The sequence below is a fragment of the Anolis carolinensis genome, chromosome 4 (assembly GCF_035594765.1).
Source record: "Anolis carolinensis isolate JA03-04 chromosome 4, rAnoCar3.1.pri, whole genome shotgun sequence".
In the NCBI taxonomy this organism is placed as follows: domain Eukaryota; kingdom Metazoa; phylum Chordata; class Lepidosauria; order Squamata; family Dactyloidae; genus Anolis; species Anolis carolinensis.
The window spans coordinates 211,267,676-211,292,721 of NC_085844.1; the positions used below are offsets into that span (position 1 = coordinate 211,267,676).

Sequence of the window (25,046 nt, forward strand, 5' to 3'; positions counted from 1 at the left end):
TCATAGAATCAGACAGTTAGGAGAGACTCCTAAAGGCCATCCAGTCCAACCCAACTCTGCCATTGGACGATATAATCCAAGCACTCCCAACAGATGGCCAGCCATACTCTCAAGAATAAGAATAAGAATATCATACAATCCTAAGGTTAGCAGATACCTCTAAGGATCATCCAGTTCAACTTCCTTATATCATGCAGGAGGACACAAACCAAGCACTCCTGACAGATGGCCATCCAATATCTGCAAAATAATAATACACATCGAATCATAGCATCAGACAGTTAGGAGACACCCCTAAAGGCCATCCAGTCCAACCCAATTCTGCCATGCAGGACACAATCCAAGCACTCCCAACAGATGGCTACCCAGCCTCTCAATACTAATAATACTAATACTAATACTAATAATAATAATAATAATAATAATAATAATAATAATAATAACAACAACAACAACAACAACAACATACAATCCTAAGGTTTGGAGTGACCCCTAAGGATCATCCAGTTCAACTTCCTTCTACCATGCAGGAGGACACAATCCAAGCACTCCTGACAGATGGCCATCCAGCCTCTACATAATAATGATGATGAAGATGATGATGATGATAATAATAATAATAATGATAGAAGCATAGAATCCAAGAGTTTGGAGAGACCCCTAAGGGCCATCCAGCCCAACCCTTTCTACTATGGAGCAGGACACAATCCAAGCATTCACAACACATGGACAACGTATAAATACTATACAATACTACACAGGGACATAGACCCCCCCTCTACCCTTACCACTTTCACAGTACAAAAACAACCAAATGCATACAAAACATAAAGACAACCATACAACAGACATTCAATACCACCACTACCTCAACAATTTCTCACCAACACCACCAGACAACGCCACAGCAACGCGTGGCCGGGCACAGCTAGTTAGATATAAAAGCACACAACAAAGAGCAAATGCCAAGAGTCACAGAATGTCATTGGTTTACCTTTGCACAATAAACAAAGATCACTAAATGAAAAAAATCAAAAAGCCTGATTTTTGCTGAACATTGGGATGAAAAGAGAGAGCACTTGGAAGTAGTTCTGAGAGAAAACTACCCTGTAGTTCTGTGTTATTGTCTATGCCCCTGTTTAGAAGATTTCACCTCACTTTCTATCCCTGTGAGAATTAGATATTAAAAAATTTGGCTTGTTGTAGAAACAAGGATTTGATGAGAAAGCTTCAGTTAAGACACCTTTTCCCCATGATAACTCTTTCAGAAATTAATTTCCATTCCGAGGGGTAGATTTTTCTCACTTCCTGTTGTCTCACCCCCGTTTGTAACTATGAGTCATTTGTAAACCATTTGTTTGTAATTCGGGGACTGCCTATACTATCCTGAGTGCATACTCTTTAATTATTTTTCTTAGTGGTGGACATGATGGGGATTCTCTAAAAATTGAACGAAAACCTGCCAATGGAGGATACTTGGTAGCTTTTGCTGAGTCCAGGCAACACCCAGCTGAAAATCTGTGTACTCCGGCATTTTAAAAAAAATTGATCGGAAACTGACTTTTCCCTTGTTTGTTTTTGGCAATGGGCCCAGGTTATATGGTTGCATTCTCATCATTTAATAATGCTAGAAGTGTCTTGGTAGTAACACAGTGGAAATTGGTTCTAAGTAAATATTCACAAGTTAGCACTACTTGTAAGGTCATATACATAAGTGTCTATTCTTATGCATTTTCAAATCTATTACCAAATGAAAGTAATTTAAAAGTACCATTTTCTAATAGCCTGGTTTCCAGTTTTAAGAGTCTATTGTTCAACTGACTAAGTATGTAAAAATGCAAAATTGAGGCCACATAACATTTAGGTAATAATTCATCTGTGTGAAGTGATCTTTCATTTAAAAGATAAGTACAATTCTCTTTGTTGTAATTCAGCTATTTTGCAGGAATTTCAGAATTCAGCAAACATAAAAGGTGATGCTTTAAAATGACCTAATGGTGTCTTACAATTGTAATTCAGGGGTTTCTTACTATAGTCTATGGGATTTAAGGAGATTCCAAACTAGGTATATAATTATTTCTGCCCTTTGTTTTCCATTTGTTACTTTGAATGCTTTCCTGTCACAGTGGGCTGCAAGGTAAACATTCAGTCTTTTTAAGTGTTTACTTTTAAAAATGACTGGTTTATGTGAGAGAAATACATTTTCATTGCAATATAGAAAACTATATTTGTGTATAATTTTCCATAGATTTCATCAGATGTTCCAAGGCAGGGTTTCTCAACAGAATTTCCTGGAAGCCTTTTGGTTTCCAAAAGAAATTGCTCTGTTGTGTATCAACAAGGCATTATGCTACACCAGCATCAGTGTCCTGGAGTCAGGCGATCTCAGAAGGAGTTGGAGAAGGATATTGATTATTGTGCCACCAAAGAACTGCTTGCTTATTGAAGTTTTGGATAGAGATATGAGAGGGAAACAAAATAGAAAAAATTGAGGAATTGTAACTATTGTCTAAATAAACAGATGATGTAGGCCTTGTAAAATATGTGAGATTTTCTATCTTACTTTGTAATCCTGGTTTTTTTTTGGGAGAGTTATGTTCACATTTTAACTGTTATTAATTTTTATGAATCACTTTTAAATGTTTGTGTTTGATTAATTTTAACAATTTTTTAAAATCAGTGTTAGCCACCTTGAGTTCCAAACTGGAGAAATGATGGGTTATTATCTGTAGTTTTAAATTAGCAAACCTGATAATTTTATGGTTAACCAAATTATAAATAATACTGGTTTATTTTGCTGAGTAGCAAAGTGACTTCCAAGCTATAAAAATGGTTGTTGAGTGATTTGGATAATTTCGACTTATGTCAACTGGGCAAACCAGTTGCATTATTTTATTATGCAATGCTTTTGACACAAAATAAATAAATAACTGGGCAAACATATCACAGGGCATTCTTTGCAAGATTTGTTCTATAGAGAGGATTCCTTTGTCTTCCTCTGAGGCTGTGAGAATTTTATTTGCAAAAGGTTGCGTAGTTTTCTATGACAGGGAAAGGATTTGAACGCTTGTGTCCAGATTCATATTCTAGTGATCAAATCAACATTGTCTCTTTCCTATAATTTTCCCAAAATGTCAGCTTCCCCCAGAAAAGCATTTTTTTGGAAAAATATTTTTATTTTTTAAAATAATTTTTATTAAAGTTTCAACAGAATATACAGTGAAAGTGTGAGAACACGTTTGTTTATAGGAAAGAAGGGTGAAAAGATAGACAAGAACACACACACACACACACATATCTAATCTAAATCTAATCTAAATCTAATCTAAATCTAATCTAAATCTAATCTAAATCTAATCTAAATCTAATCTAAATCTAATCTAAATCTAATCTAAATCTAAATCTAATCTAATCTAATCTAATCTAAACCCATAATAAAAGCGAAAACCCGTATGTGTGTATGTGGCATGGATGTCTGCTCACAGAGACAGCCTCCGGTCTCCAAAAACAGGCTATACTTCCCAGGGTTAAGAATCTAGCAAGTCACTCTTTTCCACTGACATTGTGGTTACAGCGAGCGCCATGAACATGCAGCCCAGACCCTGCCAATGTCCTTCCCAAACACTACAGCCCACCACCCAAGGAATGCTTTCATTTGGGGACCATTTCATCCTAAATTTTGCTTTTTCTTCCACCACAGGCAGGCATCCCAGGGTTCTCCATTGCTGTGGAATTTGCATGGCCCCGCCCACTGCCCTTTCCTTTCCTATCTCTCTGCATAACAAACACAGCAGAACTGAGCTGCAACTAAACTTGCTGGAGGAGTTTTGGGATTGACTCCACATGGTGGAAGTTGAAGTTCACCCTGCATCAAGTCAGAGCACTGTCACTCCTACTGGGGAATATAGAGAAGTTGTACTTCACCTACACCCAGAACGCTGTGAACCCAAATAATGATGGCTCTCGGCCAAACTTGCCATGCAGACCCGATATGCCCAGATTTGACTACAGGTGGGTTTGGAGAGAAACTGGACTACAACTTGAAGAGTAGTAGGTACTGGGATTTATAGTTCACCTGCAATGAATGAGCATCACACTTGGCACACAGAGCCCCCATAACCAATACAACATATTGCACAAGTTTGGGGAAAAGGGAATTATAGTTCACCTGCAGCCAGATAAACACTGACCCCCACCGACAATGCACTAGGACCACACTTCACACAGAGAACCCTCATGACCTACTGAACATACTGCAGGTATTTGTGGGAAGGGGCCTTGATTTTGGGAGTTGTAGTTCACCTCCATCCAAAGACCACTGAACCCAGCCAATGACGAATCTAGACCAAACTTGGCACACAAACTGAATATTGCCTGCTGTGGATACTGATAGATATTTCGGGGCAATTGCCCCGGGAATCTAGAAATTCCAGTAGTTCACCCCCATCCAGACAGTACTGCACCACACCTGGTACACACACCCAAAATGGCCAACTTATAATACTGGCAGGGTTTGGGAAGGATTCAGCCACGATTCTGGGAATTGTAGTTCACCCACTCCAAACAGAATACATAATATCAAAAGACAAATAATACCATTCTCAAATGACCCGGGCATCACCGGGTCCCCAAGCTAGTATATATATAAAGTTTAAAAAAACAGAGATAGTTGACATCCATTCTTCCTCCTTTTGCCCTTTATAGGAACTATGAATATTATCCCATATCCCTAGAAGTCCAAAGAAAAATAATCATATTGATGCCATCTTTTCCTCCTTTTGATAGCCATGATAGCTTAAGTTGTTTATTTGTTCTTGTTTATGTAGTCCTCAAAACTTGTCCAGTCTGTCATTTTCATTCCCTTTCCATTACTCTGTTTTAACAAAAATGACATGGTTGTAGAATTTTCTTAGAAAGGTATTCACAACCCTCTAAGTAAGCTTAGAGAAAGTGCTGTAGCTATCACAAGTTTTGACAGTAGTTTGCCTGACTTCAATGATTACGATTTTAAATAATGAATACCATGGTTGTAGGCCACAGAAATGTGTTGTGTGTTAAATCTATCACTTATGTCATGGTCTAGTATATAAATATAAATAAATATGAAAAACTTTCTAGGCTCTGTTGCATAATACAGTTTGTTATTTTTTAATATATCTAAATCACAGCACATGGGAGAGAATATTGCTTTAAGAGAATTCTGTTTTTAAATTTTTCTAAAAAGACTGCATACATGGGACACAGCTGAGTAGATGAGAAAAATGTTGCCAAATCCTAATGTTTTCATAACTCTGGAAAATGCTATAACATTGGTTTCCTTCAAGTGCTTTCCTTCACTGTTGATCATAAATTTAATGGACATTCTTGCATAGCTGGTTCAAACATTTAGAATTAGGAGAGAAAAATGATAACTTCAAATTCTAACATGCCAACCCTTTGATCAGATTTGAGAATCCTAGTTTTCACTTTTCAAGATTGTGTAGTTGGGGTGAAATTTGAACTTGCAAAACATTTAGAGTGAAATAAATTCCCACTGTATCAAATTGATAAAGCTAAAAATAATCAAATTTGAACAAAAGGTAAATGTCTCATTGGAAACATTGCCATGAAATTATGGTTTGATTTTACTTTTACTATAGCACTTTAATCCAAGATCATATGGTCCATGATAGATCCGTAATCCATCTTTCTGTCAAGTTTTTTTTAATTTCAAAAAACCATTTTAAGGTGGGAGTACATTTTAGTTTTAAGGGTATAATAAATATCCTGCCACTGGCAAATGGAAAGAATATGGAAAGCAACTAATGGGAAGTGTGATGGCAGAATGTGTACAGGATGGTTGGAACTAGTGTTGTGCTTTTGTATGGAATTGCTGTTTGTTTTGTGTAGTTTCATTAGTTTCATCTCATTTCCGTATTTTTTCCTGCTAACGAAAATGGGGCACCTATACAAACAGACTTTTCGTCGGGCTTATGAAAAAACCGAAAATCTTCGGACCATTGGCTGCAATGGGAGGGCTTCCGAGGCTCACCCCCCCCCCCCCCCCCGGCTGAGTTTTTGGGCTAGAGGGGTGAAAATAGCCACACACAGAGGGTATTTCAATCCCTTTTAGCCCACCAACCTTTAAAACGTTTGTGTCTTCCCCAGAGTACTATTGTTATTAAAATTATTATTATTAATAATACCCATTGGCACACATCAGCTGTCATGGGGAAACAGCCCTCTTTCAGACTCAGCTTAGGGTCCCAGAATAACTATTGTTAAGAATATTAATATTATTATTCACACCCATTAGTCCACACCAAATGTAATGGGGAGGCATTCCTCTCTCAGACTCAGCTTAGGATCCCAGAATAACTATTGTTATTAATATTATTATTAACACCCATTGGTACATATCAGCTGTAATGGGAAAGCAACCCTCTCTCAGTACCTGCTTATTGTTACGGGGCCAAAACGAAAGGAAAATGAAAGCAAGCATGATGACTTTGTGGCCTTCATTTTTGTGTCACCTCTTGTCTCCTACGAAAATGTCATCATTCATTTTGTGTAGATGAACGGTCGAACGAAACGATAGCATGAAGGAAATTTTTTTTGCATACGTCTCTAGTTGAAACTAGTGTCAGTGGTGACATAGCCAGTGATCATGCTGGTGTTCAGCAGTGCTTAGTTCATGTCCAGTCTTCTGAAGAAACAGTTAAAGATGATTAGATTGATAAAGTTGGTGACAACTATTGTCTTTATTAGTTTGTAGAGATATATCTGAATGCTTTCTGGTGTTGAGCTCTGATCATGGAACTTGAAGGCAAGGGCATATCTTCCAATACTGACAATTAATAGTGGTGACACTTGTAAGGCTATTTTGGGGATTTTTATTTTCTTGTTCTTTGAACTCACGTATCTGCTTCCAGTGTTCTGCTGTCAGATCACTTTCATTTATGTGATGAGTGTCTGCTGATTTGCCAATCACATTGATAAAATGTGTTTGAAGTAGAGTTAAATGTTGACTTGCAGTGACTTGGGAACAATTTCCAAATGGCATTGTGGAATGAGTGTGAGTAGTAGAAATGCATGGATGACTCCAGTCATGTGAACTTTTCTATCATGACATTATCCTACCTCTTGACCCTTGAAAGCTTTGCTCAAATATTTGTGAGATTTTACACCTTCGTAGGGAATCATACCACATGCAAAGAGCTTCCATAATGCTTTCTATGTTAATCCTCTTTTAGAAAACTGGCCATAACACATTTGAACCCATACTATAAATCCTTCATCACAAGAAAATCAGGTTACTCTACTGTGGATTCATTGCAAGAACAGGTGGGGAATTATGATGTTTGTCTTCCTTCCAGCTTCCATTCCTTAGGAATCAAATAGGATATAGACTAGTAATGACCAATGCAGTAAGGAATCTGGCCTTTTATTTTCTTGGATGTAGTAATCTTTCTTAGAACCCATTTAATCCACTAGTTTGTGAGGAAGGGAACCCTTTCAGCTCTCCTTTGGCAATTATAATTCGTCCCATTTGTTTTGAGATAGACAAAGTAAGTTGGAGCCATTGAAACTGATACATAGATAAAACAGGTGTGGATATAATGAATTATAAACAGTTCTGTAAGCACAATTTTCAGCAATATATCTGAAGATGTGTCACATCATGCAAGACATAAATCCTGATCCAAGCTGAAGCATGCACATGTTACACATTTGGACATGTTGTGGAGTGCTGAATGGGAACACATATTTCTTTTTGTAAATATATTTTATTTTTATTATTTCCAAAATGTACACATTATAACATAACATTATAACATTATAATATAACATGTATATTGATATACATAGCTACTAATCAACAGCTGTAGTTTTACACTTTTCAATAATAGTAAAACACATGTGTCCCATTTGAAAGAAAACTTCCCAACCCTACACCAAGATAGAGTCTTAACTAATTTGTCCTTTCAAGCAATGTATATGTATCTAGATCAGTGGTTCTCAACGTGTGGGTCCCCAGGTGTTTTGGCCTACAACTTCTAGAAATACCAGCCAGTTTACCAGCTTTTAGAATTTCTGGGAGTTGAAGGCAAAACATCTGAGGACCCACAGGTTGAGAACCACTGATCTAGAGTTTAGTTTAGTCCTTTCATACAGCAGTGTTCTGTTTTTCTTCTTATAGATGCTTTTGGAGCTGTATCTGTAGACAAGAATGTAATATTTTGTTTGAATTTAGTTGTCCCATCTGAAAGTCATGAGTCACATTACATGATACAGTAGAGTCTCACTTATCCAACACTCGCTTACCCAACATTCTGGATTATCCAACACATTTTTGTAGTCAATGTTTTCAATAAATTGTGATATTTTGGTGCTAAATTCGTAAATACAGTAATTACTACATAGCATTACTGCGTATTGAACTACTTTTTCTGTCAAATTTGTTGTATAACATGATGTTTTGGTGCTTAATTTGTAAAATCATAATCTAATTTGATTTTTAATAGGCTTTTCCTTAATCCCTCCTTATTATCCAACATATTCACTTATCTAACGTTCTGCTGGCCCGTTTATGTTGGATAAGTGAGACTCTACTGTAATTCCTAATAAGTGCATTGTATGGATTTAAAAATAGCAATATTTAGAGTAAATGTACAGAAACCAGTGCAACATGGATTGCCTATTGAAGTTTCACATATCTGAATGCGTGCACTCTACGTTGAGGTAAATCTGGAACCAAACAATGTTAGTTATAAAGTCACATTAATTCTCATTTATGTAGTATTTTGGTGTGCTGCAATGCTCCAGTGGGATTCCTTCCCATATAATCCTCAGAGCTCGAGATGCTTGTCTGTTCTTAAGGTGGAAAGCACACGTTTGCGTTTTAGATGGATTAAGGATCAGCTGGTTTTCCCTGTAATAGGCAGTAAGAGCACTTAAAGCTTCAGAGAGCTTCTGTTCAATCATTTCAAAGCCCCCTGCTTGGGCAGTGATGGCACAATCGTCAGCATAGATGAAACTCTCTGTTCCTTCTGGCAATGGCTGGTCATTTGTGTAGATGTTAAACATTGATGGAACAAGCACACTCCCCGAGGCAGGCCGTCCTTCTGTTTTCGCTATCTGCTTCTCTGGTCCTGAAATTTAATTTAAAAAGCTCCTATTTTGTAGCAAATTTCCTATGAAGCGGGTGAGGTGGTAGTCCTTTGTGATATTATAAGTTTTTCTCAGGAGAAGGCGATGATTTACATTGTCATAGGCTGCTGACAGGTCTATGAAGACAGCTCCTGTAATCTGCTGCCTTTCAAACCCATCTTCTATGTACTGAGTCAGGTTCAACACTTGTGATGTGCAGCTTTTGCATTTCCTGAAACCAGCTTGCTGTGGAATCAAACATGGGTCTATTTTTTCCATAATTTTATGCAAAATAAGTCTCTCCAGAACTTTGTAAAGATGGCAAAACAAGGAGATTGGTCTATAGCTTTTTGGGTCATTGGGGTCTTTGCCTGGTTTCAAAGTGGCTAAGACTCTTGCTTTCCTCCAGATTTAGGGAGTCTGACAGGTTGCAATGCAGTTGTTCATCAGCTTCAGCCACCAGCACCTTGCTTTTGGGCCAAAGTTCTTAATTTGTTCCATCCGTAGATCATCCAGGCCAGCTGCGTTACCATTTTTACATTTATTGAGGGCCTTGTCCAATTCAGTAGATGTAAAAGGTTCATGAAGGTTGTTGTTCTCATTATCTGGTTGTCTGACTATTGGTTTCCTTTCTACTTTGGTGGAAAGATTGCGTTTCCCATTCTTCAGAAGTTGATGCGCTATCTGATCTGCCTTTATATTGGAATGGGTATTCGTTTGTGAGAGATCATTGCTCAACAGCCTCCACGCCTTCTGACTGCTCCTGCCCATGTCAACTTCTGTTATCAGCTTTATCCACTGTTCTTTCTTGGCTTCAGAGATGGAGGACAGAATGCTCAGCACTGCCTGAAATGTTTGCTCACTAAATGGGTCTTCATTGTGGAGCCTGTAATAGTCTTCCAACAAGGCAACTGTATCAGGAGTAATGCCTTGAATGTAGTCTGTTCTGCACCATCTTGGTATAGAAGCCTGTGAGCAAATTTTTACTATTTTGATAAAGCGCTCGTATTCCTCAGGGATTGAGATGACAAATATGATCTGGTCATCTAACATGTCTGAGAATTTAGACCAGTTTCCCTTTCTGAAGTTGAATCTTAGTTTAAATCAAATATCCTGAGTTCTTATAGTTGGGAACAATTGTCATACTATTAGCTGATGTTGTGTGTTTGGTATTGGTGGTCCCACTGATTTAGTGCATTGCTGCACAATGCTGTCACTCACAAATAGGAGTCTAGGTTATATCCTCGATGCCATCTCCCACTGTTGCAGGATGGTGGGAGCTTAAGCAATAGTTTGTGCAATTCAACCCAGGAAAGGACAGCTTCTCCATTTTTATCCTCCTGAGCATAGCCTCATACGTGGCTATGACTGTTAAAATCACCAGTTACTATAGTCCTTCGGTGCCTATCAAAGTTCTCAGGAGAGAAGAAACAAAACTCTTCATTTGGGGGCTTGTACATAGAGGTAATTGTGATGTTATTGAGCTCTACTGTTATAACCTCTATATTGTTTTCTTCAGTGTTATGGGCACTGCTGACTTGGAGGCTTGGTTTTACAAAGACAGTGCTTCCATACTGCGCATGTGATCTTGAAGTTCACCTAGTTCACTATTCTTTGTGAGAAACCCATCAATTGAAAGGTATTGAAAAGGCATTAAAATTACACAGAAGCTTTGTATAAAATGAGAGGTCTGCAGCAGGGATGGGAGAATGCATAGGCTCTCTCCTCAGACAAACTGTCCCACCCCTTATTTTTTATGATTTGTGGAGTTAAATACTAACACACATACACAAAACGGACAATTCTTGTCTTTCCCTTTCCCTTGAGTTGTATTAGAGTCAAGAGGTGCCTGTTTTGAACTTTTTTTTAAATTAAAAATCGCCTGGATTCAAAAGTAAGTAAAGGAATGAGGAAATAAGCAAAAAATTGCTTTCCTTAATCTCTTAGGCCTGGGATAGTCAACTAATGGAGATTAGACCTTCAGTTTCTGGTGTTTCTGAACATGCATTTCTGATTATGTATTTCTTACTTAATCCATGCTGAAAAAATTATAATGTGTTGAAAATGAAATCTCTTTTGTAAATCAAATGCAGAGAGTAGCGTGAACCCAATCAATGATGGATCTAAACAAACTTGACACACCAACCCAACATGGCCAACTTTGAATACTGGTGGGGTTGGAATAATGACAGATGATGATGGGAGTTGTAGTTTGCCCACATTCTTAAGCATTTTCTAATGGGTCCACTCGTAATATCTAAAACCCAACAATGAATACCTGTAATGTTTATTGTTATAAAAGGCCTAACCCAGGCATTTCCAGGTACCTAAGCTAGTAATATATAAGCATCTAGATAAAGTAAAGGCTAAAACAGTCAGCCATTTGTATCCATGGCTTGAAATATATATATTTTAAAATCCAGAAGATTTGATGTTGTTATTTTATATAAAACTAGCTGTGTTGCTGTGGCTTTTTGGATTCGTTTGTTCGCCAGGTGGAATAGCAGTGAATAGCCGTGCAGCCGCAAAGCCTGGCCATTTTCGTAAGGGTATCCTAGTTTGGTGAGCTGAATTGTCTCTGTGCAGCAGGTATGCATGCTGTTTTTAGTCTCCTTGAGTAGCATGTAATGCCCTTGCAGCCTGAAAGCCTGGCTGCTTCCTCCCTGGGGAAATCCTTTGTTTGGAGGTGTTAGCTGGTCCTGATTATTTCCTTTCTTGAATTCCCTTGTTTTCAGATGGTTCCCCTTTTATTTGTTGTCCTATTTAAAATGGCCACCACCATTTTTCTTCAAGTGTCCAAAAGGATGGGGAGCACATAACACTTTCTACACTGACCCATGGATAAGTCAACCCAGGTATTTTGTGTCAATTGTTCATTAAAATAAAGCCAACCTATATTTAATTATATACAGTAATTGATCAAAATGTTAAACATAATGATTTATATGCAATTTAAGTAACAAAAAGAAAGTAAAATATGGCTTTTATCCAAATAGTTAGGAAGACCATCAGAGTGGTGTCATGTGATCTCGGCAATAGTTCTCCTTCCCACTTTAGTCCTTTTCACAACAATCTATTCTTTTCAGGAGGGTCTCTTGATCATCTGTGTGGGACTGTATAAAAGAAATCTTTTATTCATTTTTAAAGGGCATGGCATTTCAGTTACAATCTGTGTGCTTTAAAATTTTATTTATTTATTTTATTTTCAGCATTTATATTCCGCCCTTCTCACCCCGAAGGGGACTCAGGGCGGATCACATTACACATATAGGCAAACATTCAATGCTTTTTAACATAGAACAAAGACAAACAAACATAGGCTCTGAGCAGGGCTCATGACCTCCTGGTTAAGACTGAAAACTAGTTTAATTAATTAATTAATTAATTACAGTATTTATATTCCGCCCTTCTCACCCCGAAGGGGACTCAGGGCGGATTACAATGAACACATATATGGCAAACATTCAATGCCAATAGACAAACAACATTCAGTTTTAGACAGACACAGAGGCATTTTTTAACATCTTTCCAGCTTCACGATTTCCGGCCACAGGGGGAGCTGTTGCTTCACCGTCCATTGATGGCTGTTCTTCCTCTTCTTTTCCTCGTGAGCAGTTTTATGGTGTTGTAGATTAGTTAAATTAGCCTCCCGCATAAAGCGTCCCTAAATTTTCCCTACTTGACAGATGCAACTGTCTTTCGGGGCTGCTAGGTCAACAGCAAGCCGGGGCTATTTTATTTTATTATTATTATTTTTTTTTTATGGTCGGAGGCTTAACCCGACCCGGGCTTCGAACTCATGACCTCTCGGTCAGTAGTGATTTATAGCAGCTGGTTACTAGCCAGCTGCGCCACAGCCCGGCCCCGGTTAATCTGGTTAAGACCGAAAACTCAGTTGAATACAAGCATGATACATTCTCATACCAGTGAATCATTGTCATGTATCTTAAGGAGTGTTTGGACTGCTTTTCTACAAAGCAAGCAATCATGAGGAAAATTATTATTCCTGATATGCAAATCATCACATGCTGATAGGATCCAGGAGGACAGATCTTGCAACTCAACATGGCTTTCTACAGATAGCAACACTTAAATGAGAAGGTGCTATGTTTTAATTGTCAGCAATCTTGTATTTTCATTTTATGCCTTCTTCCCGATATCTGCAATATGTTTATAGTTAAAAAAATTTAAAAATTGGGTCAGCTAACTTTTTTTCTTTTTTGCCTTCTTAACTCTGGAGTATTTAGGATATTTACAATCCTATCTTGTGGATGTTTACCCCCCCCCCCCCCCCGGCCTCTTATGAGTAGACATGCAATCTTATGTAGGATTTATTTTCTAATACACAGGCAGCTGTTCCGTCTGAGCCTGTGCTTTTGCTTAGTATCTTTACACATACAGAGTGTGAAACAAAAACCTTCCTACTTTCAGATTTACTGTGCATTTGTGTGGTATAATGAAAGTTTTTGGATTACATCTTCGATAGAATCAATGGAAAATCCATATATGATAAATATTGAAAAGCTCAATTACATGTACCTGAAGATAATAGGGCAGATAATAGGCCAATCGACCAGTTGTCTGAACATCTAATGATTTAAATACGATTTAAGTAACAAAAAGAAAGTAAAATATGGCTATTATCCAAATAGTTAGGTGGAACATCAGAACATCTAACAAAAAAGAGTCATTACAATGTATGGTACTCTTAGGGTGTGTGTACCTATGATTTCAAGTCCTCTATTGATTTACAAAATCCTTGTGAATTTCTTAGAGTTTTCTTAGGTAGACTTTTGAGAGGGTTGGGCAAAGAGAGGGACTAATTTTTCATATTCACTTATAATTTCCCACTGATTACCTGTGCAGCTGTTTGGGATGAGTTTCATTTAGGATAATTTTGCTCTCTGACTGAGTGTATCAAGGAAATGTGTCTTAACATAAAGTTGTCTTACTATTTCGTCACTTTCGACTTAGAACAGTGTTCTGTATTTCTTTTCCTAGAGAAATTTTGTCTTAATAGGGAATTTAATACAGACCCAGTTTCCAAAGTATAGATGTATTCAAGGCAAATTGTATGTCTCATTTATTACAATCAAAGTTCTCAAGGTAACAGGCCTGGTTAAGCTAGGGCAATTAATAAAAGCAATTATGCTTTAGTTTAAGTTAGTAAAATAAGGGAACTTTTTTTTTTTTTAGAAAATAAGGGTGACTCATGCTGTAAGTTCTCAATTCAAAATCCAACTTCTTTTGTGACTTCAACTATGGGGATAAATATCTAGTGTGTAATTGTTCTGTTTAGTGTTTAGAGTCAAAATTTTCCCTGGATTTCATGCTTGGGATTCAGTGCATTGATTCCCACCATATGTCATTCTCTTTTAGTGAAGCTCTCTTAGAACAGCTTGTTCCAAACCTTGCCTCGTGTGGAATTTGATGCCATTTCTAGAATGAATACTAACTATCACTTTACAATCTCTTCAACCCCCCCCCCCCCCCAGCTTAAGGTGGCAGTGGGGGAAGGGGTAAAATTTTATGTACCGTGTTTCCCCGAAAATAAGACAGTGTCTTATATTAATTTTTGCTCCCAAAGATGTGCTAGGTCTTATTTTCAGGGGATGTCTTATTTTTCTATGAAGAAGAATTCATATTTATTGTTGAACAAAAAATGAACATTTATTATATCCTGTACAGTAGTTGTCATCACAAACCAACATAACCAGACAAACTGAATCCTATCAATAATTTCTTGTTACCACCATTATTTCCATGTACAACTGGTATGTATATTTACCAATCCTGCATGCTCTGGTGGTGTTTGGCAGGCATGCTTCCAAACAAAAGCTTTGCTAGATCTTACTTTCAGGGGATGTCTTATTTTTGGGGAAACAGGGTAGATGTCAAAGGGAGTTGAAAGATAGACATGCTCAATATGGAAGTGGCCTTGGTATCATTTACAGCTCTTAAAATTGAAAATGATGGTAGTTTGCTAATTTTAACATCCTTGTCTCTCTCTCTTCCTTCCTTGCCTCCCTTCTTTTCTCGAAGGCCTGTATAGATGAGAACCTGGACATGGTAAAGTTTCTGGTAGAATATGGAGCCAATATAAATCAGCAGGATAACGAGGGCTGGACCCCACTTCATGCGGTTGCATCTTGTGGCTATCTGAACATAGCAGAGTGAGTGAGTTTCAGTTTGTCCTGGATATTGGAAATAATACACACATTATTTATGTATGTATATATTTATCTAGACTGAGTGATTGATTGGATTTATAGTCTGCCTTTCTGCCTGCCTTTCTCTCAGAAATAGGACTCAAAGTAGCCTATTTGACTTTTCCTCACTTTAGAGGGGATAACTAGAAAATTACTGATTTAAAATTATATACCCAGAGAAGTGACTTTGCAAAATGTCACCACAGTAGCAGACTATGTACATTTCCTTTTTATGTGGAGAAAGTTGATTAAGTATCCTGATATAGATGGTCTGGCTGAATGAAATAGATTTTAATCAATTTTCTCTGCCGTACTCAGTGTTACATCAACTCAGACTGGAAGACTAGTGAGACAAGAAGTTAAAATAATCCATAACACCCCTTTTTATTACCAGGATACCTCTTTGTGCTGAGGCTGGGCACCTGAGACAGCCTGAGGATGTTGCTTGTCAACACCCCATTTGCTGCCCAGCTGTTTCCTGTGTGAGCTGGCTGGTAGCCTCAAATATGGTGTTGAAAAAGTACAGGGCAGTTCTGGAAGCCTTTGCCATTCATGCTGAAACTTCATTTAGCATGATGATTTAAAATTTGATGACCTCCATGATGAAGGTACCTGGGAATGTGCTAGAGCTGCTAATTATGTCTATCTCATAGTGATGTAATGGCTACCTGGTATCCCTGGGAAGGGGTGGGGAGTGTTTTGGCTTATTTATATTGAACCAGGTTGGAGCACTAGAACCTCAATGATTCACTGGGTCAATATGCCAAGGGATATTTTAGTACCAAAGGACTAACTGAGAAAACAAAGTAGTAGCATAAGCTTTCGTAGGCTAAGTCTGCTTCCTCAGATGCAACACATTCTTGTTTGCTAGAACTTTGGTATATTTTTGTTGAAGCAGGATGTGAAATACAGAAGCATCTGAGGAACTATCTGTTCCAGTTTGGTTAAACATATTTCAGCTGTTAAGGCAAGAGAATGTGGACATGTTACTTGCAGGTGTGTGACTACCCTTTGTTATTTGTGACTTACCCTGTTTCCCCGAAAATAAGACAGGGTCTTATATTAATTTTTGCTCCCAAAGATGCACTAGGTCTTATTTTCAGGGGATGTCTTATTTTTCCATGAAGAAGAGCTCAAATTTATTGTTGAACAGCAAAATGAACATTTGTTATATACTGTAAAATAGTTGTCATCACAAACCAGCATAACCAGACAAACTATGAATCCTATCAAGAATTTCTTGTTACTACCATTATTTACATGTACAACAATCTATGGTACCTCTTGCAGTTTAGGTTTCACAAGGTTTCCACGCTGATTTCTCTCTATTCTAGTTTCAATGTAGTCATGAATGATGAATAATATAATATACTATAATAATAATATGATAATATAATAATAATATAATGATATACAATATATTAATGAGATCATATAATAATAGGATATAATAACAGAATATGATAATAATATGGTATTAATAGGATAATATAATAATGGGATATAATAACAATAGCATAATAATATAATAATAGGATAATATAATAGAATAATAGAATGGAATAGAATGATATAAAATACATTAATAGGATAATATAAAATGGAATATAATAACAGAATATGCTAATAATAATAAAATAATAATATAATAATATAATAGAATAATAGTATAGAATATAATGATATAAAATATATTAATAGGATAATATAAAATGGAATATAATAATAACAGAATAATAATATAATAATATGAAAATATAATAGAATAATAATAGAATAATAATATAATGATATAATAATAATAGAAAAATATAATATAATGATATAAAATATATTAATAGGATAATATAATAATGGGATATAATAATAGTAACAGAATATGATGATAATAATATGGTAATAATAATAGTATAAAATAATAAGTTTCATGGCATAGGATAGGAATAAGGATGAGAGGAGAATCCCTATGCGTCCTGTACCTTTAAGAAACAGAAAGAGCAGGACGAGTGGAAAGCCCTCTTCCTTCCTTCCCTCCCACCCTCCCTTGCCCTGGCTCCAGGAGCCAATCAGAAGCATTGGGGGCGAAGGGAGCATGGCCAGGACGGAGCCTTCTCTCCGAAGGAAGAAATGGCAGCGCAGCAGCAGCCACGGAGGCTGGGGGACAGGCAAGGCAAGGCCAGCAAGCACTTTCTCTCCCTCCCTCCGGTGTGTATGTATGAGTGCTGCTTCTGCCCTGCAGCCATGCTTCCCAATGGAACTCTGCTGCAGCCTTAGTTGCTAGGTCTTACTTTTAGGGGAGGCCTTATATTTGGCAATCCCCCCAAACCCCTACTAGGTCTTATTTTTTGGGGAGGTCTTATTTTAGGGGAAACACGATAACAATTGTGCGGGAGTGTTGGGTCCATCCAGGCTGTGGCAAAAATGTCATTGTATAAAACATTATATGTAAGGAAACGGTGGTGTATCTGTTTCTAAATTACCCTGCCTTGGTCTCCATGGTTTTAGAGATTTCCCAGCCAGTTGTAAATAGCCAATTAAGGGCAAAGTGTTAGAGAGGGTGGGTACATTTCAGTTGCAGGCTTCCCTAGAGTAAACAGAATATCCCATTCTTTTTTGGGGATTGAACTGGCCTTAAATATGGTATTGAAAAAGTAAGAGAAATAAGAGTGAAGAGAAATAAGGGATTAATTTCCGGATCATATAGGTACATATTAGAGTACAATCTAGAAGATAATTGAATAAAAACAGTAAAGATCTTGTGGGCTAATGACTTTGGGAAAAATATTGAGTTAGATAATTGGGAATATTTATGAGAAAGAGGATTTAAATTCTCAATAGCAGAATCTATTAGAGAGAACATGTACAAAATGTTTTGTAGAAGCGATGTAATACCTGAGACAGCTAAAACAGACAAATCTTACAGGGGTGATTGTTGGAGATGTAAAATACAGAAAGCTACCATTTTTCATGCCTGATGGACCTGTAAGTTGGTACAAACTTTTTGGGAAAAAGCAATTAAATAAACAAATAATATGATTACTAAAAAGGTTAGGAAAAATCCAGAGATGTGCCTCTTAGAGCTATTTGGTGAAAAAATCAATAAAAAGATGTAGAAATCTGTCAATACAGTTTTGTCAAAGCAAGAATATTAATAGCAAAATCTTGGAAAGGAGAAAAAGAGCTATTGCTAAAGGACTGGAGAGAAAAATTGTTAGAATATATCCAAATGGCTAAGCTATCCAATGGCAATGAAGATTTTGCTAAGAAATTGAGGCTTGCAATTGGATATTTAGAAAAGAAGATAGAATAGATTTCAGAGTAATCACCAGGGGAATTTATTAATGTAGGATAAGGGTAGGTTTTTTTTTTTGAGACATTAGTTTTGCACTGGGCGGTGCCAGAAGTCATGGGTGGTGGCTCACAGGTGGGGGGTCGGGTGGGGGTTCGGTGGAATGGCATATCTGTATTATGTGTATTCCATTATCTTGAAATGCTTTTTTAATATTCTGTATGCCATTATTTCACTTAATAAAAACTTTTTTAATAAAGAAAAAGTTCAGGACAGTTCTTGAAGCTTTTGCCATGCATACTGAGGCTTCATTCAGCATGCTGAGCAAATGGTGGTGTGTATGTTTCTAAATTACCCTCCCTTGGTCTCCATAGCTTTAGAGATTTGCCAGCCAGTTGTGAATAGCCAATTTGGGGCAAAGTGCTGGAGAAGGTGGGTGTGTTTCAGTTCCAGGCTTTCCTAGAGCAAACAGAATATCCCATTCTGGTCTAGGGATTGAACTTGCCTTTGTTACCTTGGGAGAGAAATAGGAAGAGCAAGCATTCCAGGGCACTCATTTTATTCAACCTTGGATTCCTTTTTACATGTTTTTATTTTACCCTTTTTATTTTGCTTTGTTAAAGTATCCTTTTTTAATATGGAAAAGCGGTCTGTAATTTAAATGCATTCTAAATCAACTAAAGTTTTTTTTGCCATATGCAATTGATAGTTGAGACCCTTTAAATCACAAATATGAAAGATGAATAAACTTATATTGTTTGTAATGGTAAAGGAATGTTGTATTCAGTACTATGCAACTTATCAATTTTTAAAAATTTTGTTGTGTAACCTTTGCATGAAGTTGTTACTCCATAGTGAAATTGTGAACCTGGTCTTTTTGGATTCGACATTGAAATGTTACTTAACAATTCATTGGCAAATCCTTAAAGCACATATAATTGGTATCTAAACCAAAAGTCACCCTGAGGACCCAAAGGTTATTGTGTTAAGGAGGTTCCCAGAAGGTTCCTGGAAGCAATAATCTTTTTTTATCAGCTCTTAAAATTTACAGTAGTAGTCTCAGGTATATATCGCTACTCAAATGTGCTTTTGGGTGGAAATTTGTAAGAACAACCAGCATGGAAATCATTTGGGAGGAAATAAGTCCGTTTGAATATAATACACTTTATTTATAGTCCGCTTTATCTCTCTGGAGGGACTCAGAGTGATTGCAGTATACATATAAAAGGCAAATATTCAATGCCTTTTATACAGTGAACAATTACATATAAAACACAGACAGACAGAGACCTTCCATCTCTGGCGTCTGGAGTCAGTGCTCAACTCTGGTCATAGGGAGGCACTCTTGTTCCATTTTTCCATGCCAAGGAGCCTGTTGTCCATAGACATCTCTGATCTTGTTGCCATCATGTCTGCATGTTTGCATTGGGTGCCCTTTTACCTTCTTGCCGAGGAAGTACCTATTGATCTACTTGCATTACATGCTTTCAAATTGCTAGGTTGGCAGAAGCTAGGGTTGACTCGCGGCTTCGGGCTGCTAACCGGTCAGCAGATTTCCTACAGCTAGCCATTTAACCCACTGCACTACTGAATGAACTCCCTAATTTGATCTAAGAACCCTCTATAGACTACGGGGAACATTTTCTAATAATCTGGCAGTATTGCATTGCAATATTTGAAAGTTCCACGTACTATGACATTTTGATTAGATACTCAGCATGAAAAGCTGTGTAATGGATGGAGATAGAGAACTGAGAATATGAACCATATTCCTGACAACAGAACTTTTATCTGATAAAAATCAACAAAAAAATTATCTTCTAGGTCTATCAAAACAATAGAGAAGGTTTAATTTAATTTAATTTCATTTGTTAGTCTCAGATAGAGCAGACCTAATGAATCAGTGGAATTTAGATAAATACTGTACATCAAATCTCTACAAATAGGCGGGACTGAAAATTAGATTGAAGCCCAAATTTTGTTTTGTTTTATGTCCTCTCCCAAGCAGCCCCTTCCAAAGAGCTGAAGGAAGAACTGCCCGCCCCCTCGTAATTTCCCTCCCCAGGACTTCTCACTTTCTCCCTTCCCACTTCAGTTTTTCTCAACTTTTCCAGCACCCCTTTTCCACTCAGTTTTCTTCTTTCCTACACCAGTCTTTACTATCCCAAGCCCCTTTCCCCCACCTTTCCAACTCCCTTTCCATCCCACCCTTTCCCAGGTTCCAGCCTCTCTTTCCTATTTCAGTCTTGTCCCTTTTCCCTTGGCAGTTTCCCATTTTCCTAGCCCTTCTTCTCATACCAGTCTTTCCCACTTTCCCAGCCCCTTTTCCCACCTCAATCTTTCCCACTTCTTCACTTGCCCCCTTCCCACACCAGTGTTTCCACCTTTCCAGCCCTCCATATTGCATCCCAGTCTTGCTCATTTTGCAGTCTTCCTTTCCCCATCCCAGTCTTTTCCAGCTCCGCCTCTTTCCCACCACAATTTTCCTAGCTTTTTTCAGTCTTCCCCTTCACATTCTAGACTGGGGTCTTTCCCACTTTTCCAGCCTGCCTTTCCATCCCAACCAATCTCAGTTTCCAGCCCCCCTTTCACACCTCAGTCATTCCCCTTTCCCCAGTCTCCCCCTTCCAACCCCAATCTGTCCTACTTTTCCAGCTACCCTTTTCCATCTTATTTTCCCACATTTTCAACCACCCCTTCCCATTCCAACTTTTTCCCATATCCAGTAATAGGAATATATTTTCATAACCTGTTAAGATTATGATTCCAATATGGTTAAACATTCATGCAGAGCAGTAAAAACGCAGAAGACTAGGGGTTTATGTGAGCAGAGGTAAAAAGAAATTAAACAATAAGACCAAATATCCAGCCTCCCTTTCCCTTTAAAAAGTCATGCGCATAAAATAAGCATCAGAGACATCAAATAAAATAGCAAAAATATGTTTACTCACAATCTTGTATGATGATGGTCATACAGGCAAAAACATCTTAGTTCCAAAGAAAAACAGTTCAGGAAACTACATATCTCTTAACAGACAGGAACATCAGCATGGCATGGTCAGGAGCGAAGAGGAAGAGACAGGAAGAGGCATCTGTACATCACTTCCTGTGTGTCCCCAGAAAGGATACACCCATTTCCCATTTCATATGCAAAACCCCCTTAATGGTGTCATCAACTCTGGAATGCAGCTCTGTTCAGGTTACTAAGCAACAGACATAACTAACTACATAAACCATCCCACATTGAAAATGCATGCATGATTGCTTAGATAACCCAACATCCAGTCCTCCTTTCCCACCCCCTTCCCAAGCCAGTGTTTCCCAATTTTTCTTATTCAGATACACAGCATTTCCCCCAAAATGTACACCATAGCTAAAATAAGCAATCGTGTTTATTGGGTGATTGTTGTTGTTACATTTATTATTTTATTCTATGTATTATTGTTATTCCATTTATCATTTTACTCTATTATTATATTTATTATTTACTCTATGTATTATTATTATTATTATTATTATTACATTTATTATTTTGCTCTATCATCATTATTATTACATTTATTATTTTACTCTATTATTATTGGAAGGATACATAAGCACATTTACATTGAAGAAGGCTAGAGTAACCTTCTTCAATGGCTTATCTTAAATTACAGTTTTATGTAAATATTCAAAAACATTTAACCTACTGATGCTTCAACTAATGTAATTTTATTAGTATCTATTTTTATTTTTATTTTTGAAATTTACAAATAGCTGCTGCATTTCCTACCCTCAGTTTATACTCAAGTCAGTAAGTTTTCCCAGCTTTTTGTGGTAAAGTTAGGTGCCTCGTCTTATATTTGGGTCAGCTTATGCACAAGTATATATGATACTTAGAAATATGTTCCACTGAACTCATCAAAGTTTACATCTGAGTAAGCAGACATGACAGTGTACAGTATGTTATTAAATAATAACACAATAGTTTTATTATCTCCATTATATTGAAGCAAAAAGAGGACTTTAAGTTCATACTTCTCAGAATTAACCAAACTATAGGAACATGAGTTCAGCACTTTGAATAGATTTGGTTTTTTTACAGAAATACTTGATAAATCAAATATATATACTGAGAACGAAATTGTCTTTTGTAATAATATAGGTCAAAACATTTCTTAAATGTGCATATACTTGTGTATGAGTCAATTTTCTTTTTTTAAAAAAATACTCCCCAAAATCTGGCTATTCTACCCCACAACTTGGGGTTGAAGATTCCCACTTCTGTCTTTTGCCAATGCTGGAACAGGAACTCAGTGTGACGGCAGTGACAAAGGGCAAAAGTGAGAATCTTCCACTCCACTATTCCTCCCTCGACCAAACTTGAGAGATAGATGGCTTTCCTTGTTCTCCCCACCCCCCTGGTTTTCAGGCTGCATTCTCTTTCTTTTTCCTCATTTATATGCTTTTCCTTACCTGTATTTGAATAGATGTAGACATTTAAGATCAGCCATGCAGAGTACCTCCCTGCCATTGCAACTCCTAAAATAAACAGATTCTCTCCTTCTATTTAGAGCTTCCTAAGTACGTTTCCTCTATGCCAGACCTGCACAACATATGGTCAGCAGGTCGGGTGCTGTCTGCAAAGGATTTGCCCATGGAAGGGGCTGGGGTTCCCTTTGCTGGTTGCCCCTTTGCATGCCTGCCTTCCTGGTTAGGCAGGCAGGGTGGGAGAGGAGGAGGAGGAGTGGTCTGCAGAAAATTGTCTCTTTTACAAGGGCCAAATTGTTGAGGCCTGCTCTATGTATTTTTAAAAGGAAAGGAAAATTGTTTGGTGCATGCTCCTAACTTCTGCTCTCAACTTTATCAATAAGTTGAAGTAAAATCCTTATTTTTGGCTCCAAACCTTGCCCTCTATTTATACACAAATATAAACAGTATATTGATTGTTTCCAAAACAATATAAAGTCAGTTTGTTTAAAGTATGGTATTGTAATTAACTTAACATATTAACCGTAGCAGCCATTTGTTTGGGCCACTTTTGTAATCAGAGAGATTAGAGACTGCGCATATTCTAACTTCATTGATGAATGTTGTTGTTGTTGTTGTTTTTGTTGTTGTGTGACTTCAAGTTGTTTCAATTTTATGGTGACCCTAATATTTTGGAAATAGTTTTTCATAGGAAGTTCGCCTTAGTCTAACCCTGAGGCTGAGATAATGTGACTTGCCAAAGGTTTACCCAATAGATTTTTATGACTGAGTGAGGATTTGAACCCTGGTCTTTAGAATCACTAATCTAATACTTAGACCAGGTGTTCTCAAACTTTTTAAACAAAGGGTCAGTTCATGATCCCTCATACTGTTAGGGGGCTGCACTATAGTTTTAAAAAATAAATAAAACCATGAACAAATTTCTATGTAGTGCAAAAAATATGAAAGAACAATATAATATTTAAAATGAAGAACAATTTTAACCCACATAAACTTACCACTATTTCAACGGGAAGTGTGGATCTGCTTTTGACTGTTGAGATAGTTAAGTTAATTTAAATTGTTGTGTGCCTTGAAGTTGTTTCAGACTTAGTGCAACCCAAAGTCTGAAGTTTAGGCGGGCACTGGAGAGTCGCATACAGCCCATGGGCCTTAGTTTGGGGACCCCTGAATTAGACCATGCTGGCCCTTGTACTATTTAGTACCAGATTTTGACTACAAAGTCAGATATTTCACTTTTTCTTTAAAATTGAGTGTTACTTGAATCTTATTCATGTAGGTATTTGATAAGACATGGGGCCAATGTAGCTGCTGTGAATAGTGAAGGTGAAGTCCCATCTGATCTTGCAGAGGAAGCAGCTATGAAAGATCTGCTCTTGGAACAAGTAAAGAAACAAGGTGAGATGAATGCATTGTTATGCACTTGTTACTTTTGTTTATTTTTTTAATTAGAAAGGATATGCTTTATCTTTTACAACAGCAATGTGAAATATTAAAATGCTAAAAATAGTGATGCATGTCATGAAGTACAATTAACTAATTTATCTACACTTTTAAATTTTGGCTATATACAAAGATAGTTAACATTTTGAGAATACTAAAACAACAACCTCTCCCATTGTATACCCTTTGCACTCTCCTGAAGTTTAATCCAGACTGATTTTGCTTTGGGTTTTTATCTGTGCCAAAGATGATTTGAGACTCCGCTGCTTACTTAACTTTATTTCTTTTGGCAGTTACCAAAAGCCTTAATCAGTAGAACCATTGGTACTGTTCCATTATTTGGGTGGACTCCAAAATGGGGTCTAGACAGAAAAGGTTAGGTCATTGGGGAGGGGGGGGGTTCTGTTATTCCCCCCACCCATCTTGCAGTCATGGAAGCAACCCTCATTTATGAAATATGAAGTGGAGAGGAGGATTAACCAGCGAAAATGGGGGAAATGGTTTTC

The 25,046-nt window shown here is 37.3% G+C and overlaps 1 protein-coding gene across 10 annotated transcripts in view; it reads left to right on the top strand.

The window, feature by feature from the left end:
• Positions 1–25,046, top strand: part of ppp1r12b (protein phosphatase 1 regulatory subunit 12B) — a 183,920-nt gene that overhangs the window by 19,306 nt on the left and 139,568 nt on the right. For 8 of the 10 annotated variants that reach the window (XM_008109880.3, XM_008109884.3, XM_008109886.3 and 5 more), the window contains exons 2-3: positions 15,172–15,302; positions 24,377–24,495. In XM_008109880.3, coding sequence (XP_008108087.2) covers positions 15,172–15,302; positions 24,377–24,495 — 250 coding nt within the window. Of the gene's footprint in view, positions 1–15,171; positions 15,303–19,651; positions 22,027–24,376; positions 24,496–25,046 lie in introns of those variants that run through there. The other 2 variants (XM_062978702.1, XM_062978703.1) reach the window with 2 other exon arrangements.